The 21,867-nt window shown below is 40.2% G+C and overlaps 1 protein-coding gene across 2 annotated transcripts in view; it reads left to right on the top strand.

Annotated features, from left to right (window-relative positions):
* Positions 1–14,685, top strand: part of bmp1b (bone morphogenetic protein 1b) — a 36,354-nt gene extending 21,669 nt beyond the window's left edge. The window contains exons 9-20 of one of the 2 annotated variants that reach the window (XM_052115831.1): positions 985–1,087; positions 1,350–1,466; positions 1,976–2,121; positions 4,598–4,793; positions 5,446–5,571; positions 9,363–9,523; positions 10,048–10,228; positions 11,013–11,138; positions 12,251–12,378; positions 12,720–12,933; positions 13,031–13,281; positions 13,491–14,685. In XM_052115831.1, the coding sequence (XP_051971791.1) occupies positions 985–1,087; positions 1,350–1,466; positions 1,976–2,121; positions 4,598–4,793; positions 5,446–5,571; positions 9,363–9,523; positions 10,048–10,228; positions 11,013–11,138; positions 12,251–12,378; positions 12,720–12,933; positions 13,031–13,281; positions 13,491–13,625 (1,884 nt within the window). In that variant the 3' untranslated portion in view covers positions 13,626–14,685. Of the gene's footprint in view, positions 1–984; positions 1,088–1,349; positions 1,467–1,975; positions 2,122–4,597; positions 4,794–5,445; positions 5,572–9,359; positions 9,524–10,047; positions 10,229–11,012; positions 11,139–12,250; positions 12,379–12,719; positions 12,934–13,030; positions 13,282–13,490 lie in introns of both variants that reach the window. The other variant, XM_052115830.1, reaches the window with a different exon arrangement.
* The last annotated feature ends 7,182 nt before the right edge of the window (positions 14,686–21,867 follow it).

Genomic DNA, 21,867 nt, shown 5'->3' with positions numbered 1-21,867 from the left:
GTTGCAATATCTATTTGATTTTGGGGTTGCACTTTACAATAAGGTTCTATTTGTTAACATTAGTTAACAACATTAGTTAAAATGAACTAACAATGGGCAATAATTATTAAGCATTTATTATTATAAGTTAATGTTAATTTCAACATATACTAATACATTCTCAAATTAGTCTATGCGCTATGAACTAACAATGAACAATTGTATTTTTTTAACTAATATGAACAAAGAATAATAAATGCTCTAAAACAGATATTGCATTTTCTAATGTCAACTAATGGAACATTATTGTAAAGGTTTACCTGATTTTGTCCCATAACAGAATTTAATAACTGAGCTTGAGTCACTACCTTATATATGATGTCAGAAAAATCAAACCATTGTTATTTAAAGGGGGGAATAGAATAGAACACACACAGTTTTTTTGTATATATATACACACAGTGAAATGTATTAGTTTTTACATATCCCAGCTAAGCTGGGGTCAGAGTGCAGGGTCAGCCATGATATGGTGCCCCTGTATCAGATAGGGTTAAGGGCCTTGCTCAAGGGCCCAACAGTGGCATTTTGGTGGTGCTGGGGCTTGAACCCCCGACCTTCTGGTCAGTAAGCCTGAGCCTCAACCACTGAGCCACCACTGTCCCCCTTTCAAATTAAAATTCTCAATTTTTCAGAAAATGCACAAAGCATTTAAAATATATTTATATATGTGTTAATTTAGAATTTATTTTGCATTACACACACACAGAGTCAAATCAAGCTAATAATGTGACTGACTTTAGTATCCTGTTAATTATATCGGTAGTAAGTCATGAGGACACTAATGGCACCTTTTCTGAGAATAGCTTTCCTATAGTTAGAGTGATATATTTCTTGCTGCCTGCAGAAGGAAATTGTACTTACATTCATATTCATACTGCCAAATGTCTTTTTGAGACTGTCTTTTTCTTTATTGAAATATTGTCTGTGTTTCTCTTTCTCTGTTAGATCATTCTGAATTTTACCTCAATGGATTTGTACAGAAGTCACTTGTGCTGGTACGACCATTTGGAGATCCGTGATGGATACTGGAGAAATGCACCACTGAAAGGTTCTATCTAGCTCTTGATCAGTAGAATTTCAGATATTACCACTAGCTTTTTTGTCTTGAAATGATTTTTATTCTTTTTTACTTTGCCGTTTTGTTTTATAAGTAATAACCTCTCTTGGCATTACAATTACTGGGAGGAAGGAAATGCAAGCCATGTGTAATAATAAACGATTGAATATCCCTACAACCCTGTCTAATGTATTCTTTAGGAATTTTTATCATATCCTGCTTTGATATATTTAGTAGCATATGTTTGCTTTAGGCCGTTTTTGTGGTGACCAGATTCCCGAGGCCATCGTGTCTACTGACAGTCGACTGTGGATTGAATTCCGCAGCAGCAGTAATTGGGTGGGAAAGGGCTTTTCTGCAATCTATGAAGGTACAGATCCACCAGTTGTGATTATGTAATGCAAAATATATATTCTTTCTTTTACTCAGTAATTTTGTCTTATTTTATGGTAAAACATATTTAAATATCCTTAAAACTACATACATTTACTAAAGAAGCAAAATGACATACAATATTTGCTAATTTGAAAATATTCAGATTATATATCCCATTTTTTTAAAGCATAAACCTCATAACATTTTGTTAGATTTCTCTGTAGGAAAAACAGGAAAAAAAAGATTTTTTGATGTTGCACTGCAAAAACAATGTTTTAAGTGAGCTTCTCTCGTCACCTAATTTTTATTGCAAGTGCATTTACTCATGTTTTTCATATCTGCTTTGGATTGTACTCACCAGTCTATTTACAAGCTCCAAAATGACATGAACTCTGAATAAAACCATCTCGCTCTATATGAATTTGTTTCAGTTTAGCTGAGAGGCTGTGATTATTGGAGCAGTACTGTTAACGTGTTGTGATAATGTTCTGTTGATGATTTCAGCTATTTGCGGAGGTGAAATGAGAAGAGACAGTGGCCAGATTGAGTCACCTAATTACCCTGACGACTATCGGCCCAATAAACTGTGCATATGGAAGATTATAGTGCCACAGGGGTTCCATGTGGGCCTCAGCTTCCAGTCCTTTGAGGTGATTGTAAATGAAACCTAGTTTTCTAATCTGTTAGACTAGTTATCCTATATCTAACCTCAGCCTCAGACAGCACATCCACAGATCGCCCACAGACCGTCTGATGAATATTGCACTAAAAAATGGAAAGAATGTGCCATAATCGCAAGCTCAAATGTAACTGGCCGGTTTAATTTCCAGAAATGTGGTGCGCAGGTTTTCATCAGTCTGCCTGGAAAATAAAGGTGCAGTCACACTATACTTCATGCTTCATTCACTCACATTCAAACACATCCAAATGCAGGAGACCGGAAACAAAGCAAATTTCGAATCCCGCTGTGTACAAAGGTTTGGTGAACTCTGACCCGCAAATCTTGATGACGAGAAGAAATGTGATCAATTGAAAATCGAAACGTCATACACTGACATCTTGGCTCAATTAAAAGAATACATATTTCAAAGTTGCATGTTCTTATCAGAAAAGTAAGCCCCCTTAAAGGGATAGTTCACTTAAAAACAAAAATCATTTACCTACCCTCATGCCATCCCAGATATTTATGACTTTCTTTTATTGAAGACAAACAATGATTTTTAGAAGAATATCTCAGCTCTTTAGTTCCTCACAATGCAAGTGAATGGGTACTAAAATTTGGAAGCTCAAAAAAGCACGTAAAGGCAGCATAAAAGTAATCCATATGAATCCAGTGATTAAATCCATGTATTCTGAAGCGATGATAGGTGTGGGTGAGAAACCGATCAATATTTAAGTACTTTTTTAATAAAATTCTCCTTCCTGCCTAGTAGAAAGTGAAAGTGGAGATTGATAGAAATAAAGAAGTTAAATATCGATCTGTTTCTCAACCACGCTTATCATTCTGAAGATATGGATTTAACCACTGGAGTTGTATTGATTACTTTGATTATAGCGGCAGGGAATGGCCAAAGAAGCTGGCAGCGGCAGAGGAATGACCTCTGTGGCCGGAAGCGCTGGCAGCGAGCCCTTCAGGGGCTCATCCAGTCTGGACAGCAACAAATAGATCAGTGTGGCCTCACCTTAACCCAAGCCCTGAGCTGCATCGAGGTCCACCTCAGTATAAATTGCAGTCTAAGGCCGAGTCATGGGAGGACTGTTCCTGCCCAACTGAAGCGAGAGTTAAGAAATTGCCCATTACGCATCTGCTGGGTTCAGAACTGGCGAATTAGTTCTGTCAGGAAAAGCTAACAAGCATGAAGAGGAGAGGACCCAAACGCAAGAGGACAAAATGGGCTTATATAAAAAATAACACAAAACAAAACCACGCACTCACACAAATGACAAACACAAACAATAGACACGAGTGCATGCCTGCTGCCAGGATGACGTAAGGGCAACATGCACTCATGCTAACACTCACACAAATGACAGACACAAACAATAGACACGAGTGCATGCATGCTGCCAGGATGACGTAAGAGCAACATGCACTCATGCTAAAAAAACAACAACAAAAGAGAACACATGACAAGACAAAAAAGCCATGTATTCTCACACAAGACTGACCAGACATGAGTGCACACCACAAGACAAAACACAAGTGCCTGGACTCAGCCACTTTGTAAATAAAACCAAACGAACCGAAGTAACTGAATCTAGAAACAAACACATAAGTGTCAGGGCTCTGCCACAAAATTCAAGAAAACAAAACTAGGGACAGAACCCTGACAGGAGAGAGGGTGATTAAATGATGAGAGAATTTGCATTTGGGTGAACTATCCCTTTAAGTTGCAATTCAAAGGTTGCGAGTCACATTTAGATTTGGGATTTTTGGAGTCTTTGAGAGATTTTCCAAAGTTTTATTTGACATTTATGCTGTGCAGTAAATGTTTCATTGTTATTTTTTGTGAAATAACCAGAACTTATTACTTTTGTATGAAAAAAAAATTCAGACCTCAAAGCCAGTGTGCATTTTCCACAACTTTGTGTTTTTTAATATAATAATAATGGGATCTATTTGATTTCAGATTGGCCTGCCCTAAAATAAATAAATAAAAAAAAAAAACAGAAAATAGCAAAATGTGTTATTTTACATGATTATTATTATTATTTATGCTTTTACATATTGGTCAGATGGCCTCTTCATTTCTAATTGCCTGATTTGTGACACTAATGTGTAATATGAGAGATAGCATCGCTAAGTAGAAAATGGGTTGCCTGACAAAGCGGTCAAATATAGCTTTTAGCAGTTATTGAACAAAAATATTTGACCACAGAATTTGCTGACTGACCAATCACAATCAAGTATTCTAGAGAGCTGTATAATGATGTTTTTTGGTTACATATTTTAATGTGATTTACTCTGACTTGTCATGGCATCACAATTCTTGGAAGGTGCTTATTAACAAAAATGAGCACTGACAGTTTAAAATATTCTTGAGTTGACTGTGCTGACATAAGAGAATACTTCAGTAATGTTTTACTGCATGTTTGTATTGCGATCTCACTTGCTTTCACACTCAGATTGAGAAACATGACAGCTGTAGTTATGACTACCTGGAAGTGCGAGACGGCGATTCCGAAAGCAGTCCTCTTCTTGGCCGCTTCTGCGGCTACGAAAAGCCAGATGATGTCAAGAGCAGCTCTAACCAGCTGTGGATGAAGTTTGTATCTGATGGCTCTGTGAACAAAGCTGGATTTTCAGCCAATTTCTTTAAAGGTGACACTCGTCATTAACAATCAAACAACATTTACATTTTATTAATCAGTATTTTTGTCTTGTTTTCCATTAAATAAAAATAAATAAAAAAATAAATAATAATTTAATCTTTACTTTTAATAATTAATAATTTAATCTTTTTAATTTGATCCTTAAAAATATGTCCTTAAATAAGAATTCATTTACTTGAAAAGCGAAATTACATATGATTTTTTTTTATAGAACATATTGAATTACATTTATTTATTTATTTTTAAGCACAAATCTAACAAAATATAGTAAAGTTTATGCTTAAACAGATTGCCGATGGGTTAAGAAAACTAAACTAAATATATATTCTCTGTAAACAAATCTTAATATTTTAGGCAATTTTTTTTATTCATTTTTTAATTCAGGATAGATTCTTCGAAAACAAGTATTTTTATCACAAGTTTGCTTCATTTATTTTGCGTTGATTTACCTTTTTTAATTATGTTTAGATTTTTATTTAGAAAACAAGACAAAAATACTTGGAATACAGGAATTTACCAATTACTTTGTAGCACTTGACAGTTTGTGATATTTTCTCATTTGTTTGCCATCCTTCCCATGTTCATTGCTCCATAGAGAGATTATGTTTTTAAACTTTTATATCCTTTCTAATTCTCACCAGAGATCGATGAATGCTCCAGGCCTGATGAAGGTCACTGTGAGCAACGTTGTGTCAACACTCTGGGCAGCTACCACTGTGCCTGTGACCCGGGTTTTGAGCTCGCCCCTGACCGCCGCAGCTGTGCAGGTGAAACGAATACCTATTCACGCTAATACAATTTCTGCCTTAGGGATGATAAACCTGGTTAAAAAATCTCACAGACTTGCATTGAAGGAGGAACATGAGCTATTTCTAGTGACCAGAAAGAATATCATAGAGACTTCAGGGTGGGCTCTTTTATCATGGGCTTGTAAGCAACCACTTATAGCAACCAACCAGTAAAGCCTAGGAGCCACATAGCAAGACACTAATTCTGCGTTCACGTCATGTCAGAATTATTGTAATTATGAGATGGCAACTTGGAGACTCTATTCTGAGCAGTTCACCTTCTCAGACCTAGGACGTTTTATTGCAACACTCATAATGCCAAAAAGTCTGTGTTACTAAATATTTATCACTACATTAATTCATTAATTAACCTCTATATGTTCTTGCAAAATGTTTAAGAGCAAAGAAAGGCTCCAGGTTACAATGGCATAATAAATTGACAAATCAAACAGAAATATACGATAATTACTTTTAACTGGTGAGGCCACTGCCATATTGGTCCTTTTTACATGATGTCATGACTGTCAAGCAGGAGCGTTCATTGAATTCCAAGTTTACAGTTTTACGAAGACATGAATGCTTTTTTCAAGTCAGAATCTCGTAATTACAGTCATTCTGGCATGACATGAATGCACCATTAATACCTCTCAGAACAGCAAAACAATCACATAGCAATGCATGGCACCAACTTACAACACCCTGGCATTGTAGTGGCAAGTTATGCATGGGAAAGCACTGCTCACTTTCTATTCAGAAAATGTATATTTATTATCCTCAAATTTAAGTAGACATCTAAAGCTATTAATCAGTGGCGCCATGCGAGGGCTGGACGTGTGAATGACGAGCTCTGTGCACTTTGCTAATTTTGTATTCAACTTTTTTGTTATAAACCAGTGAGATTCGATACACCCTGCTACATAACTGTTCTAAGAAGTCAACATGTCAAAGAAGTCAAAATCCTCTGGCTCTAGAGATATTAAAAGACACTTACGTGCTCAAGCTGATATGACAGACAGGGCCGCAGACCAGGGAATCAGTTTGGATGTTGCAGCGGGAGAAATCCAACAGCAACAGTCCATTATGTCTGTAATGCTGGCGAAGGTTGTAGCAGACCTGGAGGATCTTGCTGTAATATGTCAATCGATTACGGCAATGGAGGCAAAATTCTCTGAATTGGTTACAAGAATCAGGGTGTCGAGAACAGAATGATTATCTGGAGTCATCAGAGAGGGAATTAGCTGCTAATCCACTAGCAACCAAAGTAGATTTGCAGTGCATTTGGGTAAGACCTTGAGTATTGTATTCGGCAAACAATGTCCGAATTGTTGGAATTCCTGGGCATGAAGAAGGTCGAGATATGATGAAATTCCTAGACGCGCTCTTCCTGAGTCTGCTCGACATAACAGGCCATAAGACATAACTATATATGACTTTACATGTCAGACATGTGTAAAAACAGACGTGCAGATGTGAATTTTCTGTTTACATGTAACACATGCTACAAAAATGAATTTACAGTATACATACAAATGTGCATATCCTTTTTCTGTGTACTACTGTATTGTACCTTATTGACTTTTCCAAGTAAACTTTTCCCTACTGTTGTAATCGGTATCTAAAAAGCTCAGTACCATTCATCTAGACAAAACTGACTGCTTAATGTACTATACAAGAATGTCTGTGTCAACAAAAATATAGAATAAAAATGAAACTTGTATATAACAAACATTTCCAGGGTAAACTGCCATGGTGAAAAAACATCTAAACATTTTGATCAGCACGATGACAAAAAAACTTTTCATTTTGGTGGCATTGGACAATTTACTGAGACAATAACTAGGTTTTGAAGCATGAATTCAATGTTTTGGGTGAGTTTCCACATTTTGCAGACATGCAATAGAGTCGTCTTGAGTTGTCTAGAGATGTTCCATAAAACAGTTTAGAAAATGTTAAGACGGTTTCAAAATTTTTGCCAAAGTGATTGAGAAAAACTAATATAATTGTTCTAGCAAATTAGAATATGTCTGGCTAAAGTGATGTGACCACACTTTCTCTCAGAGGACTCAAAAAAATCAATCAGTAATCATAGACATGTAATACATTATAGGAGGAATTCAATGTGCCCTGTCTATGGAACAGAATATCATAGAGACAGAAAAGAAAAAGTGCAGCAATCAATTTCAGGCAATGTGCTTCATTAAAATAATTATTTCAGATATAAGATGGTTGCTGTACCGGTGTACATACTATAATCATAGGAGAACTAATGATCATGTTAACAATGATTAACTCTCTTGCGTGAAAAACAGGAAATACACACAGGAAACAGAAAAGATGATATTTCCCCCCTCTATTACAAGCACTGTAATTATTCATACATTACAAAGATAAAGAAAAAAACTTTCTGGTCCTTGGAAAATGGAGTGATAAAAAGCTTATTTTATGCTTTACATTCATTAAACCATGCCAACTTACAGCTCTTTTCTTGTGTTTAATATGAGGCACCATTCTCTGATTGCTTCTTCCATCATAAAGGCCTTAAACTAATTCATTGATTAATAAGTGACATGCATCAAAGTATGTACATAACACACTTGGTTTGATTCCCTCTAGATCTGAGAGCAGCTTTGATGTTTCTGGCTATGGTAAACATAAAAAATTGAACTGCAGAAATCAGGATAACAGGAAAACATACACTTAAAGCAGAGCTGGCAGTCTATAATAACCTTTCCTTGATGTACATTCTGTGGCTGTAAAGCTTTCAAGTGGTTGCTTGTTTGGCTATTTGTTTTTGTGAGAAAGCATCTACAAAGGACATGAATGTAGGCTAGGAAAGGAAAGCTCATCAAGACAATCTGTTTGGTTGATAAAGTCTTTGATATGCTGTGTTTCGGGAAAGGAGGATGCGGGAACCGCATCAACATTCAACAAGACTTTAATTATAACTTAACATCAAATTTAACTTGAACATAATTAAAACTTTGATGACACACACATACAGCTCTCTGTCTCTCTTTCTCTCTCTGTCTCTCTCTCTCTCTCTCTCTCTCTCTCTCTCTCTGTCTCTGGCATCCCCAACTTAACTCTTATTTCTCTCCTGCTGACTGAGCCTTCAAAAAGCTTTTAATTTTGAACAGTACATTACTGCAGTATTGATATACTGTACATTAGGAGCTATAGTATAGAACAGGAAAGACATAGTACACCCCAAACAAAAACAAATCATCACCCTCTTGTTTTTCCAAACCTGTGTAACTTAATTTATTTTGTGTAACACAAAAGGAGACGTTAGAGAGTAGTATAACTCTCAGTCACCATTTGATTTCTTTGTATAATTTTTTCCCCATACAATGAAAGTGAAATGGTAAATGAGTCTGTTATTCTGCCTAATAAAGAAAGTCATTGGGTTTTGCTAAGTGGTTGCTTAAATTTTAAGAGTTGTTGCTAGGTGGTTAGTAAGGTATTCTTGGTGGTTGATGGATGGTCGGATCGATGGACTGATAGATGGATGAATGAATCAATTGATGGACAGAAAGACAGAAGGATTGATGGATGGTTGGACAGATATATAGATGGACAGATAGATGGATGGTTAGATGGATGGATGGATAGATGGATGGAGCTTAAAGCTCTAGGAGAAAATGCTGATCTCAAATTTTTTTTATGAAAACAAAATAAGGTTAAGGAATTTAACCCTAAACTAATTGTGCATAACAACAACATTTAGGTTTTGTCATCGTAATAATGGCTCTTCTATCTGACCCCAGCAGCTGCCTGTGGTGGATTCATCAGCAAACTCAATGGCTCCTTTACAAGTCCAGGATGGCCGCAGGAATACCCCCCCAACAAGAACTGCTTGTGGCAGCTCATAGCCCCCACACAGTACCGCATCACACTGCTGTTCGACACCTTTGAGACTGAGGGAAACGATGTGAGTTGGCTATGTTGGAGATATAGATTGCAAAACATTTTCTATTGTTCTGTTGGAACCAATTTACCGTTTTCATATGCTGTTAGAGGACATGGTTTAATAAATGTCAAAGTTTTTCTATAAGACAGACCTTATAACAGCTCCAAGATAATCATGACTTAATAGTGTCACAGTTCAGCTGGAATTACATGGCATTTGTATTATAATCAAGGATAATAATTTTCTAATGTGTTCTACCCAATGAGTTATGGTCTGTTCTTCAAAGAGTCTGGAGCCTTTTAAGCAAATTGCAAAAACGTTAAACATGCTTACTGATTACATGTTACATTACATTTCATTTACCATCACATGTCCTTTGGAAAGAAAGCGGCTGAGCTTAAAAAAGGATAGTGAATTAGAAAATGGACAATGGCCCTATTATCATGAGAATATAATTTCTCTCTCTCTCAACAGCAATGCTTTGAGCAGTACAATAATGAGAAATCTATTTTACACTATTCATTCACTGTTTCCCCTGTTCTTAGGTTTGTAAATATGATTATGTTGAGGTGCGTAGTGGTCTGTCCGCTGACTCAAAGCTTCACGGGAAGTTCTGTGGTACAGAGAAACCAGAGGCAATCACCTCACAACAGAACAGCATGCGTGTTGAGTTCAAATCAGACAACACTGTGTCCAAGAGAGGCTTCAAAGCTCAGTTCTTTTCTGGTGAGAATTTCAATGACCTGTGGTTAACTTCTATAACTTTGCCAAAATCCCTAAACAAATTCTTCTTCTTCCGCCACCTCTGAATGAGTTGTCAAATCAACTGGCTTAACGAGGAAAGGTGTGCTATGCTTTTATAAGCAATAGGGCATAAAATGTTTGCCCGAAAATAGCCCATAGACTTAACATTGAAACAGGGGTGGCCTATTTTCACTTGGGACATTAAGGCATCTTTAAGTACACAGTAGAAGCCGCATAGCAACACCCTAGCAACCACCCAGAAAACCTTATCTCAGAACCAGAATATCATGTAGGCCACAGGGTTCAAACTCAGTTCCTGGAGGGCCACAGTCCAGCAGAGTTTAGCTCTAACCCTAATTAAACACACCTGAAGCAGCTAATTAAGGTCTTCAGGAGTGCTTAAAGATTACAAGGAGACATGTTAGTACAAGGCTGGAGCTAAACTCTGCAGGGCTATGGAGTTTGACACCCCTGCTGTAGGTTGTCTCTGGGAATATCGTAGAGACATAGGGGTTGGCCAAATCATGGGCCATATCTGAGTACCAGAAAATCATAGAGACATTGGTGTGGGCTCTTTTGACTTGGTGTATTGGATTGAGGCCCTTGGTGGGATATTGAGGTGCCAATTTTTGTTACGACAAGCACCACTCACATTTTCTTCAGAAAAGGTACAGTACATTATCTAGTTCAATCTTCTATTGCAATGTGGCTTACTGTGTGAATTAAAAGAGTACATATTACTGAAATTCCTCTTTTTCTCTGGCAGACATGGATGAGTGTTCGAGGGAGAATGGAGGCTGCCAGCATGAGTGTGTTAACACGTTTGGAAGCTACAGCTGTCAGTGTCGCAGTGGCTTTGTGTTGCACAGCAATAAACATGACTGCAAAGAAGGTTCGGCATTTTACTGCACTACCTGTTGTTCTCTTAAGAGAATGTTGTTACTTCAAGACCTCAAGACAAAATCAACACTAGTGGTGAATGAAATAATCTGATTAAAGATGGGGAAAACAGTAATTTGTTAAATCTGAATCATAAATATTATAATTTTTTTTTAGGTTATAATGGTGTTCATCTGTATTGCTTCTCATATTGAAGTATTTACCTAGAAATGAAGGAGAAATTTCTTGTGTCTTGACAAAATACGATTCAAGAGGCGGTAAAACTACACTTTGTGCTCTATTCACTCCCGTTCAAACGCATCCGAATGTGAGAGAATGGAAGCGCAAGCTCATGTGAAGAAATTTTGTACTACGCTACATATTGAAAATTTACATTTGGTGAACTCTGAGCCGTGAATCTGTATTAGGAGGACTCTTAAAATTTAAATGTCACATGCTGAACACTTGGCTAAATACAAAGAATACATATTTTAAAGCTGCGTGTTTTATTGTTCTAGGAAAGTGAGTTGACAATATATCTTAGCATTGTTAAAATAATATTATTTGTTATTTGTGATCTATTTTACACCAGAATCTTTCCTGTGTGACATCATATCCTGGTCCGCTGCGTTGTCCGAAAAACAATTGTGTGCTCAAAGCCTAGTGTGACCACACTTTAAACTATTACTTAGACTTATTTAGACTACCCTGACCACAAACAAAGCACTTGATTAGTTTTTATACTTTAAAATGTCATCACCTCTTAAGAATTTAAATTTTTTTTATAGAAAAACTGGAAGTGGCCAGTATAATAAAACGGGCTATTCAGTGGTGTTGTTTTTGTAAATAAAATATATTCAGCATTATGTAAATAATAAACAAAATAAGGAAGCCTCTATTTTATTTAATAAAACTTAAAACACAATTTTTGAGGCATGTCTCTTTGTTAAGACAATCCTATGCAACAGTTCATCAGATCTGGATTCAGTGCTCAAAAATATCTTTTGCCTATTTTTAAGATTTACTCATATCAATTTCATAACAAAATGTAATCAAATTTATTTGTCATTTTTAACAAAGTTTTGCAACGAAATTGAAATGCTTGGACTGGTTTTGTGTTTTCAGTGGGTTGTGACCAGGTCATTACTCGTGTCTCTGGTACTATCACAAGTCCAAACTGGCCTGATAAATACCCCAGCAAGAAGACATGCACCTGGACTCTATCCACCACCCCAGGCCACCACATTAAACTGGTAATTATGTCATTCACCCCCCCAAAAACTTTTCTGAAATGTAGAGAAAGCCTATTGTTATCTATAAACCTGATATAGGCTGGTAACCAAAAGGTTGTTGGTAATCCTTGAAATATTCCTGTTATGCCTAACTTTTTCATTTTGTGTTCCATGGAAGAAAGAAAGAAAGTCATTCATGTTTTGAGCAACATGAGGGGGAATAAATTATAACAGAATTTTAATTTGGGGTAATTTATCTCTATAACTACAGGTTGTTTTAGGGGGGAACTGTTTCTGTAACTTAACATGATGCCATTTTATGGCAATGGAGCAGTAAATATTCATTTTATTTTCTTCCATAGGCTTTTGACGAAATTGACATGGAGGCCCATCAGGAGTGCACCTATGACCACTTGGAGATATATGACGGTACAAACGGCAGAGCGCCCAGTTTTGGTCGCTTTTGTGGAGGCAAGAAGCCATCCCCAGTTATTTCCAGCAGCAATAGTATGTTTCTGCTATTCTTTTCGGATAACTCGGTACAGAAGAGGGGTTTTAAGGCCACTCATTCAGCAGGTACTTTATGCACTATAATGTCTGAATGGATCAGAGATTCTTTGTAAATTATATTTAAGTTGATCCCAACTTTTGGCTTGCATGTATGTGTTCTTAGAATGTGGTGGAAGTCTGAAGGCAGAGATAAAAACCAAGGATCTCTATTCCCACGCTCAGTTTGGTGACAACAACTATCCCGGAGCGTCAGACTGCCAATGGGTGATCTCAGCGGAAAAGGGCTATGGGGTGGAGCTCATCTTTCACACCTTTGACATTGAAGAGGAAGCTGACTGTGGATATGATTATGTGGAGCTGTTTGATGGGGCTGATGTCAAAGCGCCCAGGCTGGGCCGCTACTGTGGGTCTGGGGTAAAGTCAGAATTTAAGATTTGTGCAAAACCAACATACACATTTGCAGTCATTATATGTAGAAATTTTTCAATGCAATCAATATATGTAGGAATGTGTAGGATTTACAAACAAAGTTTTGGTTCTTACCATCAAGTTTTAAGGATAGCTAATATACTTAGAAGTAATTCATACATATTAATACTTTGGTTCTTACATATACTTCATAGCCACCAGAGGAGATCTACTCAGCTGGAGATGCCATTGTCATCAAATTTCACTCAGACGAAACCATCAACAAGAAAGGTTTTCATGTTCGGTACACAAGCACTAAGTTCCAGGACACCCTACACACTAGTAAGTGAGTTATTTATGGCAGAAGATCTCAGAAGAACACAACTATGGGGCTTCAATTCTTCTCATGCACCTGTGTTAGTGATGCCACCTCGTGGAAATTTTAGCGGTGTCAAAACCTTACTCCATATCCTTTCAGCTAAAAGCTTGGAGGACAACACTGATGCTGGGAAATGACAATACATTGCCCATTATTCTTCAAATGATCCATTGCAAACTCTAAAACTATTGGAAAAGGAGCATCAGACTGCCAGATATTCTCATTATGGTGACCCTTGTTGAATGCAAGTAAAGAAGGATGTACGATTTTGAAAAAATTGAAAAACAAGGAAAATTCTCTGATTTGTGCTTTCTTTCCAGACAAATTTCCCATTCCACCAAGGCCAGTATCTAAAAGTCTATTTTATAAAAAAAATGTATAAAAAAAGAAAAAAAAAAGAAGCAGCCCTTCATAATGGAATGCTTAAATCACAATTCACACATGTCCAGAATATCATTCAATGATAATGTCAATGATCATCTTTTGTAAAAAACAATTCTAGCACTGTTCCTTACACAAACGTTGTACATGATTATTCAGACTGCTAGACTTGTTTTCATTTTACATGAATGTTCATTTAAATTATATGACATGAAATTGTCCTCCTTAAAGGTGCACTCACTCAATTGTTGTTTGTCATCTTGGACTTACAGTGATCCATAGTGTAGTGGATGCAGCATCATTACAGATGCCATTGTAGAAATTCAGTATTCACAGTTGGCCATGACTGATTTAATTCAAGAGTGAAAGTGTCCACTAACAGGGCGGTTACTGAGATTAAGCCAGTATTATTCAACTGTCCATGTGATGCTAGCGTGGCAGCCCCCATGAGGGGACCCTCTCTATGTAGATTAAACAGCTTTTTTTAAAGGTTATACTGACTGGAATCTTCATCTAATGTGAATGGTCATAATATTATACATGCCTCAAAATTACAATTAATTTCTTTAGGAGTAGAACGTTTTAATGAGGAGTGTACCTTTAAGTGTTGATTTGGAAGACAATAAATGTTAATTAACTAATAAAAATGATCTGAGGTGGATCTAATTTCTCTTTTGACATGGTCTATGAAATTATCCAATTATCCAAGAAGATTTATCAGTAATCATCACTGAATTCAAATCATCTGCTGAACCCCACCAACCCGCCATACCAGACCAGACAACAAGTTTAGGCTGGTTTTAGCTGTGCTATAGCAGGGATTTACGTTCTGATGTTAGCCAAAGGAAATTTCATGAAGAGAAAATGTTAAGTTGAACTTTGTTATAGCACATTGTGACCATATTGATAACAGTTTATTGTTTACCCAAGATTTTAGGTTCTCTTACGAGAGGTTCTCTCGTATTGCGTAAGCTAGCTTACGCTACGGGAAAGATTCATCTTTTCTGAGATATTGAAGCCAAAAAATTATCCTTAATTTTTGTATCCATTGTCAACGCAGTGCGGCAGCTGTGACCGAGAGACACTTGTTGCTAACACTAGCCGACATGGGAGAAGCAGAGCACTCCACGTTCCTCAACGCACCGCTCCCTCCGACCGGTCTCTTCGGCTCCGCGGTGAGTGGCATTGTTGACTGCTTCTCAGAAGTCCAGAAAGCCACCCAAGCCATGAACCTCTTTCTGCCGCGTCGCGCTAGGTCCTCTGCAGGACGCTCACGTGATCTGCCTCCTGCACGAGCCTCTTCACAGCGCCCAGTTCAACAAACTCAGACTTCTCAGCGTCGACAGGGCGGCCGCCCTCGATCGCGCTCAGACAGCCGCCGCAGACCGCCACCCCCCCGCGGGCCTCGATCTAAGGTAACGCTGAAACCCGACAGCCGAAGTCTTCCTAACTGTATTGAACAAACGACGGCTCAGTCCCGCCACGGCCGGACCACCGTCAAAGCTTCGCCCCCTGTCAGTCCCCTTCTCTCAGGCTACTGCAGTGGTGAATTTAGCAGCCAACAAGCCGGTGTCACTGCCCGCTTGCCTGCACTCAAACGCCGTTTTCACGGCGACCCAAATAAATCTTGTAAAGAGCAAACATGTCTTATGTGTAGAAAATGTGCCCACAACCCAGTGTTCACCCCTACACACAAGCATAACACATCCCGTGCCCCTATCAGAGCACGCTCTCATAAAGCGGTTACGAACCGCTCGAGCGTCAGAGTCAATGAAGGCGCCCACAAATGATTGCGCGCGCCCATTCTCTGGCCGCTCTGTCACACGACCAGCCCTATGTGTAGTAAATGTGCCCACAATCCAGTGTTCACCTCTACACACAAGCACTGCATGTCTTGTGTCCCCACCAGAGCACGCTCACATAAAGCGGTTACGAACCGCTCGAGCGCTAGAGTCAATAAATGCGCCCACGAATACGTACGCACGCCCATTCTCTGCCCGCTCTGTTACACGGCCAGCAAACATTCCTCTGTGTGTAAGTCCCGTGCCCATGACTATGCTTGCGCATCACGTAACAGATGTGACTCTTTCCCCATTCATTCCAATCGGGAAGTCACTCACAAAACAGCCTGTTCATGCTGTCTGCGAGCAATCACGCATAAACACACTAAACGCGCTCACACATTTTGTTCAGCGCTCTGTGTGCGGCAATCAGAGCGAATTGGCCATTTACCCTCTAGCGTTACGCTTCAAAGCGTGGGAAGCTATTCCAGGGATATCCAAGTGGGTGTTAAGCACAATACAACAGGGCTATTTGCTACAGTTCGATCGCCGCCCTCCTCGCTTCAGAGCTGGCTCGAAACCACTGTGAACACGGAAGCAGCGTGCATGCTTCGTTCAGAAATAGCAAGCCTTCTGTGCAAAAGGGCCATAGAGAAAGTGCCACCCTCTCTGAGCGAGTCGGGGCTTTACAGCCGTTATTTTCTTGTTCCCAAGAAAGACGGCGGCCTCAGACCCATATTAGATCTCAGGGTTTTGAACAAGGTGCTTGCAAAAGACCGTTCAAAATGCTTACAATCAGGAAACTCCTCGCGCATGTGCGCCAGGGGACTGGTTTATTTCTCTCGATCTGAAAGATGCATACTTTCAGATTCAGATAAATCCCGTCACAGGCCATTCTTGAGATTCAGCCGACGGCCAGGTTTATCAATACACCGTCCTTCCGTTCGGCCTGTCCTTAGCACCCGTACTTTCATGAAGTGCGTGGATGCGGCGCTCGCACCCTCGCGGAGTCAGGGTTTGCGAATTTTGAACTATTTGGACGACTGGCTGATTATGGCACAGTCACATATGGAGCTTCTGTCTCACAGAGCAGTTCTCCTCAGCCATCTGAACAGTTTGGGTCTTGCAGTCAATTGGACCAAGAGCTCACTACAGCCCAGTCAGACAATTTCCTTCCTTGGAATAGAACTAGACTCCGTGGCAATGACGGCTCGCTTATCTACACAGCGCCGTGTTCAGCGACTAGCCGCATCTTTTCAGATGAACAGCCTCACGCCTCTGAAGAAATTCCAGAGAGTGCTAGGTTACATGGCCTCAGCCGCAGCAGTACTTCAGCTGGGTTTACTGCACATCGCCCGCTTCAGCATTGGCTAAACACCCAGCGTCTCGCCGGGCTTGGGCCACAGGCCGCCAGCCCATCAAGGTGACTCAGACCTGTATTTCAGCTCTGCAGCCCTGGACAGTGGCCGAATGGTATCAGTGGGGAGTGACAATGGGAGCTGTATCTCGCCGAAAAGTCATCTCGACACACGCGTCCAACACGGGTTGGGGCGCGGTCTGCGAGGGCTCTCCAGTTTTCGGCCTATGGTCAGTTCAGGAAAAGCTCCTTCACATAAATTGTCTGGAAATGATAGTGGTCGAGTACGCACTCGTGCGCTTTCTCCCGGTCATTCAGGGTCACCACGTCCTGGTCCGTTCGGACAACAGATCTGTGTTATCCTACCTAAACCGTCAGGGCGGTGTCAGATCCAGGAACCTATTCCATCTGACGAAACGCATACTGAGTTGGTCCCAGTGCCACCTGCGCTCGCTGAGGGCGACGCACGTGCCAGGCCACCTGAACGACGGCCCGGACAGACTGTCCAGAGACAATATTCCCCCAGGGGAATGGTCCATGCACGCTCAAACAGTCCAGACGTTATGGCACCTATTCGGCAGAGCAGAGATAGACCTCTTTGCGTCCAAAGAGAACTCTCACTGCCCAATATTTTTCTCGAGCGAGGACGCGCTGGCCCAGGACTGGCCCAGGCGCCCGCTTTACGCCTTCCCTCCCGTCTCGCTATTGCCACAGGTAATGCAGAGGATCAGGAAGCAGCGTCACTCGGTGCTCCTCATAGCCCGCGTTCGGAGAATCAGACATGGTTCCCGGAGCTTACGCAGCTGTCACTGACAGCGCCGTGGCCCATCCCAGTGAGAGCAGATCTCCTCTCTCAAGCTCGCGGCACAATCTGGCATCCCCACCCAGAGCTGGGCTGCATGCGTGGGTGATCAACGACTACCCGTCGCTCTGCCAGAAGGAGTAATAAACACCATCATACACGCTAGAGCCCCTTTCACGAGAAGACTCTATGCGTCAAAATGGTCTGTGTTCTCAAAATGGTGCACCGACAGAGACCTGGACCCGCGGACATGTGGGGTGTCGTCGCTGCTTGTATTTCTACAAGAGCTGCTGGATAAGGGCAGATCCCCATCCACGCTCAAAGTGTATGTGGCGGCTGTTGCGGCGTTCGCTGAACCCCTTCACGGCCAGTCATGGGGTAAAAACGAGCTGGTCATCCGCTTCCTCAGGGGAGCTAGAAGGATGAACCCCCCGCGCCCCCCATCGGTTCCTATCTGGGATCTTTCTATAGTTCTCGAAACTATGAAAGCCCCCCCTTTCGAACCACTTCAATCCGTGGATTTGAAATACCTTTCACTCAAAACCGTTTTTATGACTGCCGTGTCATCAGTCAAACGTGTGGGAGACCTTCACGCGCTGTCTGTCAGCGCTGCGTGTCTTGAGTTTGGACCAAGTGACTCCAAGGTCATTTTAAAGCCTAGACACGGCTATGATCCCAAGGTGATCGGTACTCCTTTCAGAGCACAGGTCATTTCCCTATCGGTGCTGCCAGCACCTGATAGCGAACGCGACGCCAATCTCCTTTGCCCGGTCAGAGCACTGAGATTGTATACTGCGCGCTCCACCGCTTTCAGACGCTCTGAGCAGCTTTTCGTTTCGTTCGGAGGGCGCAGCAAAGGTCTCGCCGCCTCGAAACAGACACTATCTAGATGGATAGTGGACGCTATTGCTGCTGCATATGCGTCAAAAGACCTGCCATGCCCGTTGGGCATTAGGGCTCACTCCACTAGAGGCATGGCATCCTCGTGGGCATGGTCCAGCGAGATTTCCATTCACGACATATGTGTGGCAGCGGGATGGACTTCCCCCTCCACCTTTGTCAGATTTTACAATATGGAAGTGCCTGCTCTGCAGGCAAAACTACTAGCGGTTTAATATGCTACAGCTCCCCTGGTGAGCTGCACTGATGGGACACATTCCACACAGACCGGCACCGCCGCTCTGTCGTTCCCTTCCCACTATGTGCTTATGTATTACACAATCAATGACCCGCATTCTTGCCGGCCAAATATTATTTCCCCACTCATAAGGGCTCCCCGGGTCCCCCTTAATTCCCTGGGGCTCATACAGTGGATGCTTGAGCGCACGGCATTGACAATGGGTTCCCGTAGCGTAAGCTAGCTTACGCATATCTGAGAGAACCTCTCGTAAGAGAACGTATCGGTTACCTAACGTAACCTCGGTTCTCTCTAGATGAGGGAGCAGTATTGCGTAGCCGGCCGTGCTTCAGCGCCCACGGCGACTTTTACGCTTCAGTCAATGAAAACCAGGGTTCCAGCCTACGAACTACGCTTATATGCACTCAAGTCACGCCCATTTTGGCGGGCTTTGATGCAGTGTGCGCGCGGATGCCTCTCATTGGATGTGAGTTCGCCCAAGCTCGTCTATAGGCTGCAGCAGTTGCCGCAGAGCAACCTATGAGCTCGCTAGCTAGCCCGCTCAAGGTCTGCAGCTGCCGCACTGCGTTGACAATGGATACAAAAATTAAGGATAATTTTTTGGCTTCAATATCTCAGAAAAGATTAATCTTTCATGTAGCGTAAGCTAGCTTATGCAATACTCGTTCCCTCATCTAGACAGAACCGAGGTTACGTTAGGTAACAGATACGTTTTATTTGTAGTGTGTCTTGTGCAGTGAATGTACAATTGTCATAGCTAAATTAGCAAAACAAACAGAGCCTTCTTTAGCAATTACTACATTCACAATATAGCACAGCATGTCCTCCAATAACTTTGTATAAAACATAATTAACAATAAAAATATCAAGGAAATTTGTTTTCATTAAAACATTATTTTATTAAGCAAACTCATTAAGTGACATCCTTCTGCTAGATATAGTCCCTAGCATGCGAACTGTAACGACGTCATCTAGGCGCAGTGATAGGCCTACTAACAGATGAACACAACAGGTTGTTTTGCAGGACTGGAATGCTGCGGCAAGCAACAATTTATTTTTATTTTTATAAGTATCAGTAAAAAGGATGGTTGTGCGTCCGCTGAGAGGATTTCTGTTTTCACTCACTGTAAATTGACATATATATGCTTTATATTAATATGTAGTTCTCACTCCAGTAATTCACCCCGTAATTAGTCTGTAATGCGAGAGTTATAACCTGCAATATCTCATGACTTCAGTTGTCTGAGCAGGTTCACACAGGGCAAAATAGAGTGCTTTATTGTGCAATTTCCTACGTGCTATGATTCATCCATTTGATCGTAGAGGTTTAAGTCACTGTGTCACAGCCTCATTTGAATTATTAACTTGATTGGTAGGCAAACAAGATATTAAATGTCTTCGTAAACACCCCATTATTTGTTCCCACGGTTATGCATTCTGAGCGGACAATACTCCATAATCCTGTGTGTGGCTCTAAAGAACTCATTAAGAGTTCACTTGCGCATTCCTGTGGGCAATGCCGGTAACTGCATTTATCTTATGAAGTTCATGAGACCGAAAATATTTGGATAAATCTTTAAAGGGAAAATTTTTTGATGGTCGTTTATATTAATTTCATTTGGAAATTGTGTGTGTGTGTGTGTGTGTGTGTGTGTGTGTGTGTGTGTGTGTGTGTGTGTGTGTGTGTGTGTGTGTGTGTGTGTGTGTGTGTGTATACAGGGTTGGGAGGGTTACTTTTTAAATGTATTCCACTACGGATTGCAGAACACATGCTGTAAAATGTCATTTGTAATGTATTTCGTTAGATTACTCAAGGTCAGTAACGTATTCTAAATACTTTGGATTACTTCTTAAGCACTGGTAGATTTTTTCACTTGTTTTGACCATTAAAACTCTGCCAGTACAGCAAGACAAAATACACATGTTAAAAATACATTCTCTGAAAAAACAAAATATCTTATGCAGTGTTGTTCCTAAAACAAGATATATCAAATTGATCTTGTTTTAAAGATTTTTAGATATTTATACAGGAAAACAATACAAAATTGTTGCCCTAATATCAAAGGTCTTTTCTAACGTGAACTTTCTTGCTAAAAAAATATGATCGTGCCTGTTAACATGTGCATTTAAAATGGCTAGAAATAGATTATAGTTTATCGTAAAGCTGAAAATTTACACAAGATTTATTTACATTTCTTATGCTCCAAACTAACTTCAAACTTACCTCTCTGTCTGCTCGTATGAATGTAACACATCATAAGAAAGTGTTTCACCGCTGTTTAAATACAGTTTGGATCGCATAATTTATATGTATAAATGTTTTCCATTTGAAAGGACTAAATATTAAATGAATCAAATGACAATAAAAGGCAAAGTAATCTCTTCAGTAATCAAAATACTTTTTGAAAGTAACTTTATTCTAAATACCAATGATTTAAATTGTAACTATAGGGGAATACAGTTACTTATATTTTGTATTTTATATACGTAATCCCATTACATATATTCCGTTACTCCCCAACCATATATATATACATACATATACACACACCGAACAGCCACAACATTAAAACCACCTGCCTAATATTTTGTAGGTCCCCCTCGTGCTGTCAAAACAGCGCCAACCTGCATGCCAGAATAGCATTCTGAGATTATATACTTCTCACTACAACTGTACAAAGCGGTTATCTGAGTTACTGTAGATTTTTTCAGTTCAAAACATTCTTGGCCATTCTCCCTTGATCTCTCTCATCA

The sequence above is a fragment of the Xyrauchen texanus genome, chromosome 43 (genome assembly GCF_025860055.1).
Source record: "Xyrauchen texanus isolate HMW12.3.18 chromosome 43, RBS_HiC_50CHRs, whole genome shotgun sequence".
NCBI lineage: Eukaryota > Metazoa > Chordata > Actinopteri > Cypriniformes > Catostomidae > Xyrauchen > Xyrauchen texanus.
This window is presented reverse-complemented; position numbering and strand designations above follow the sequence as displayed.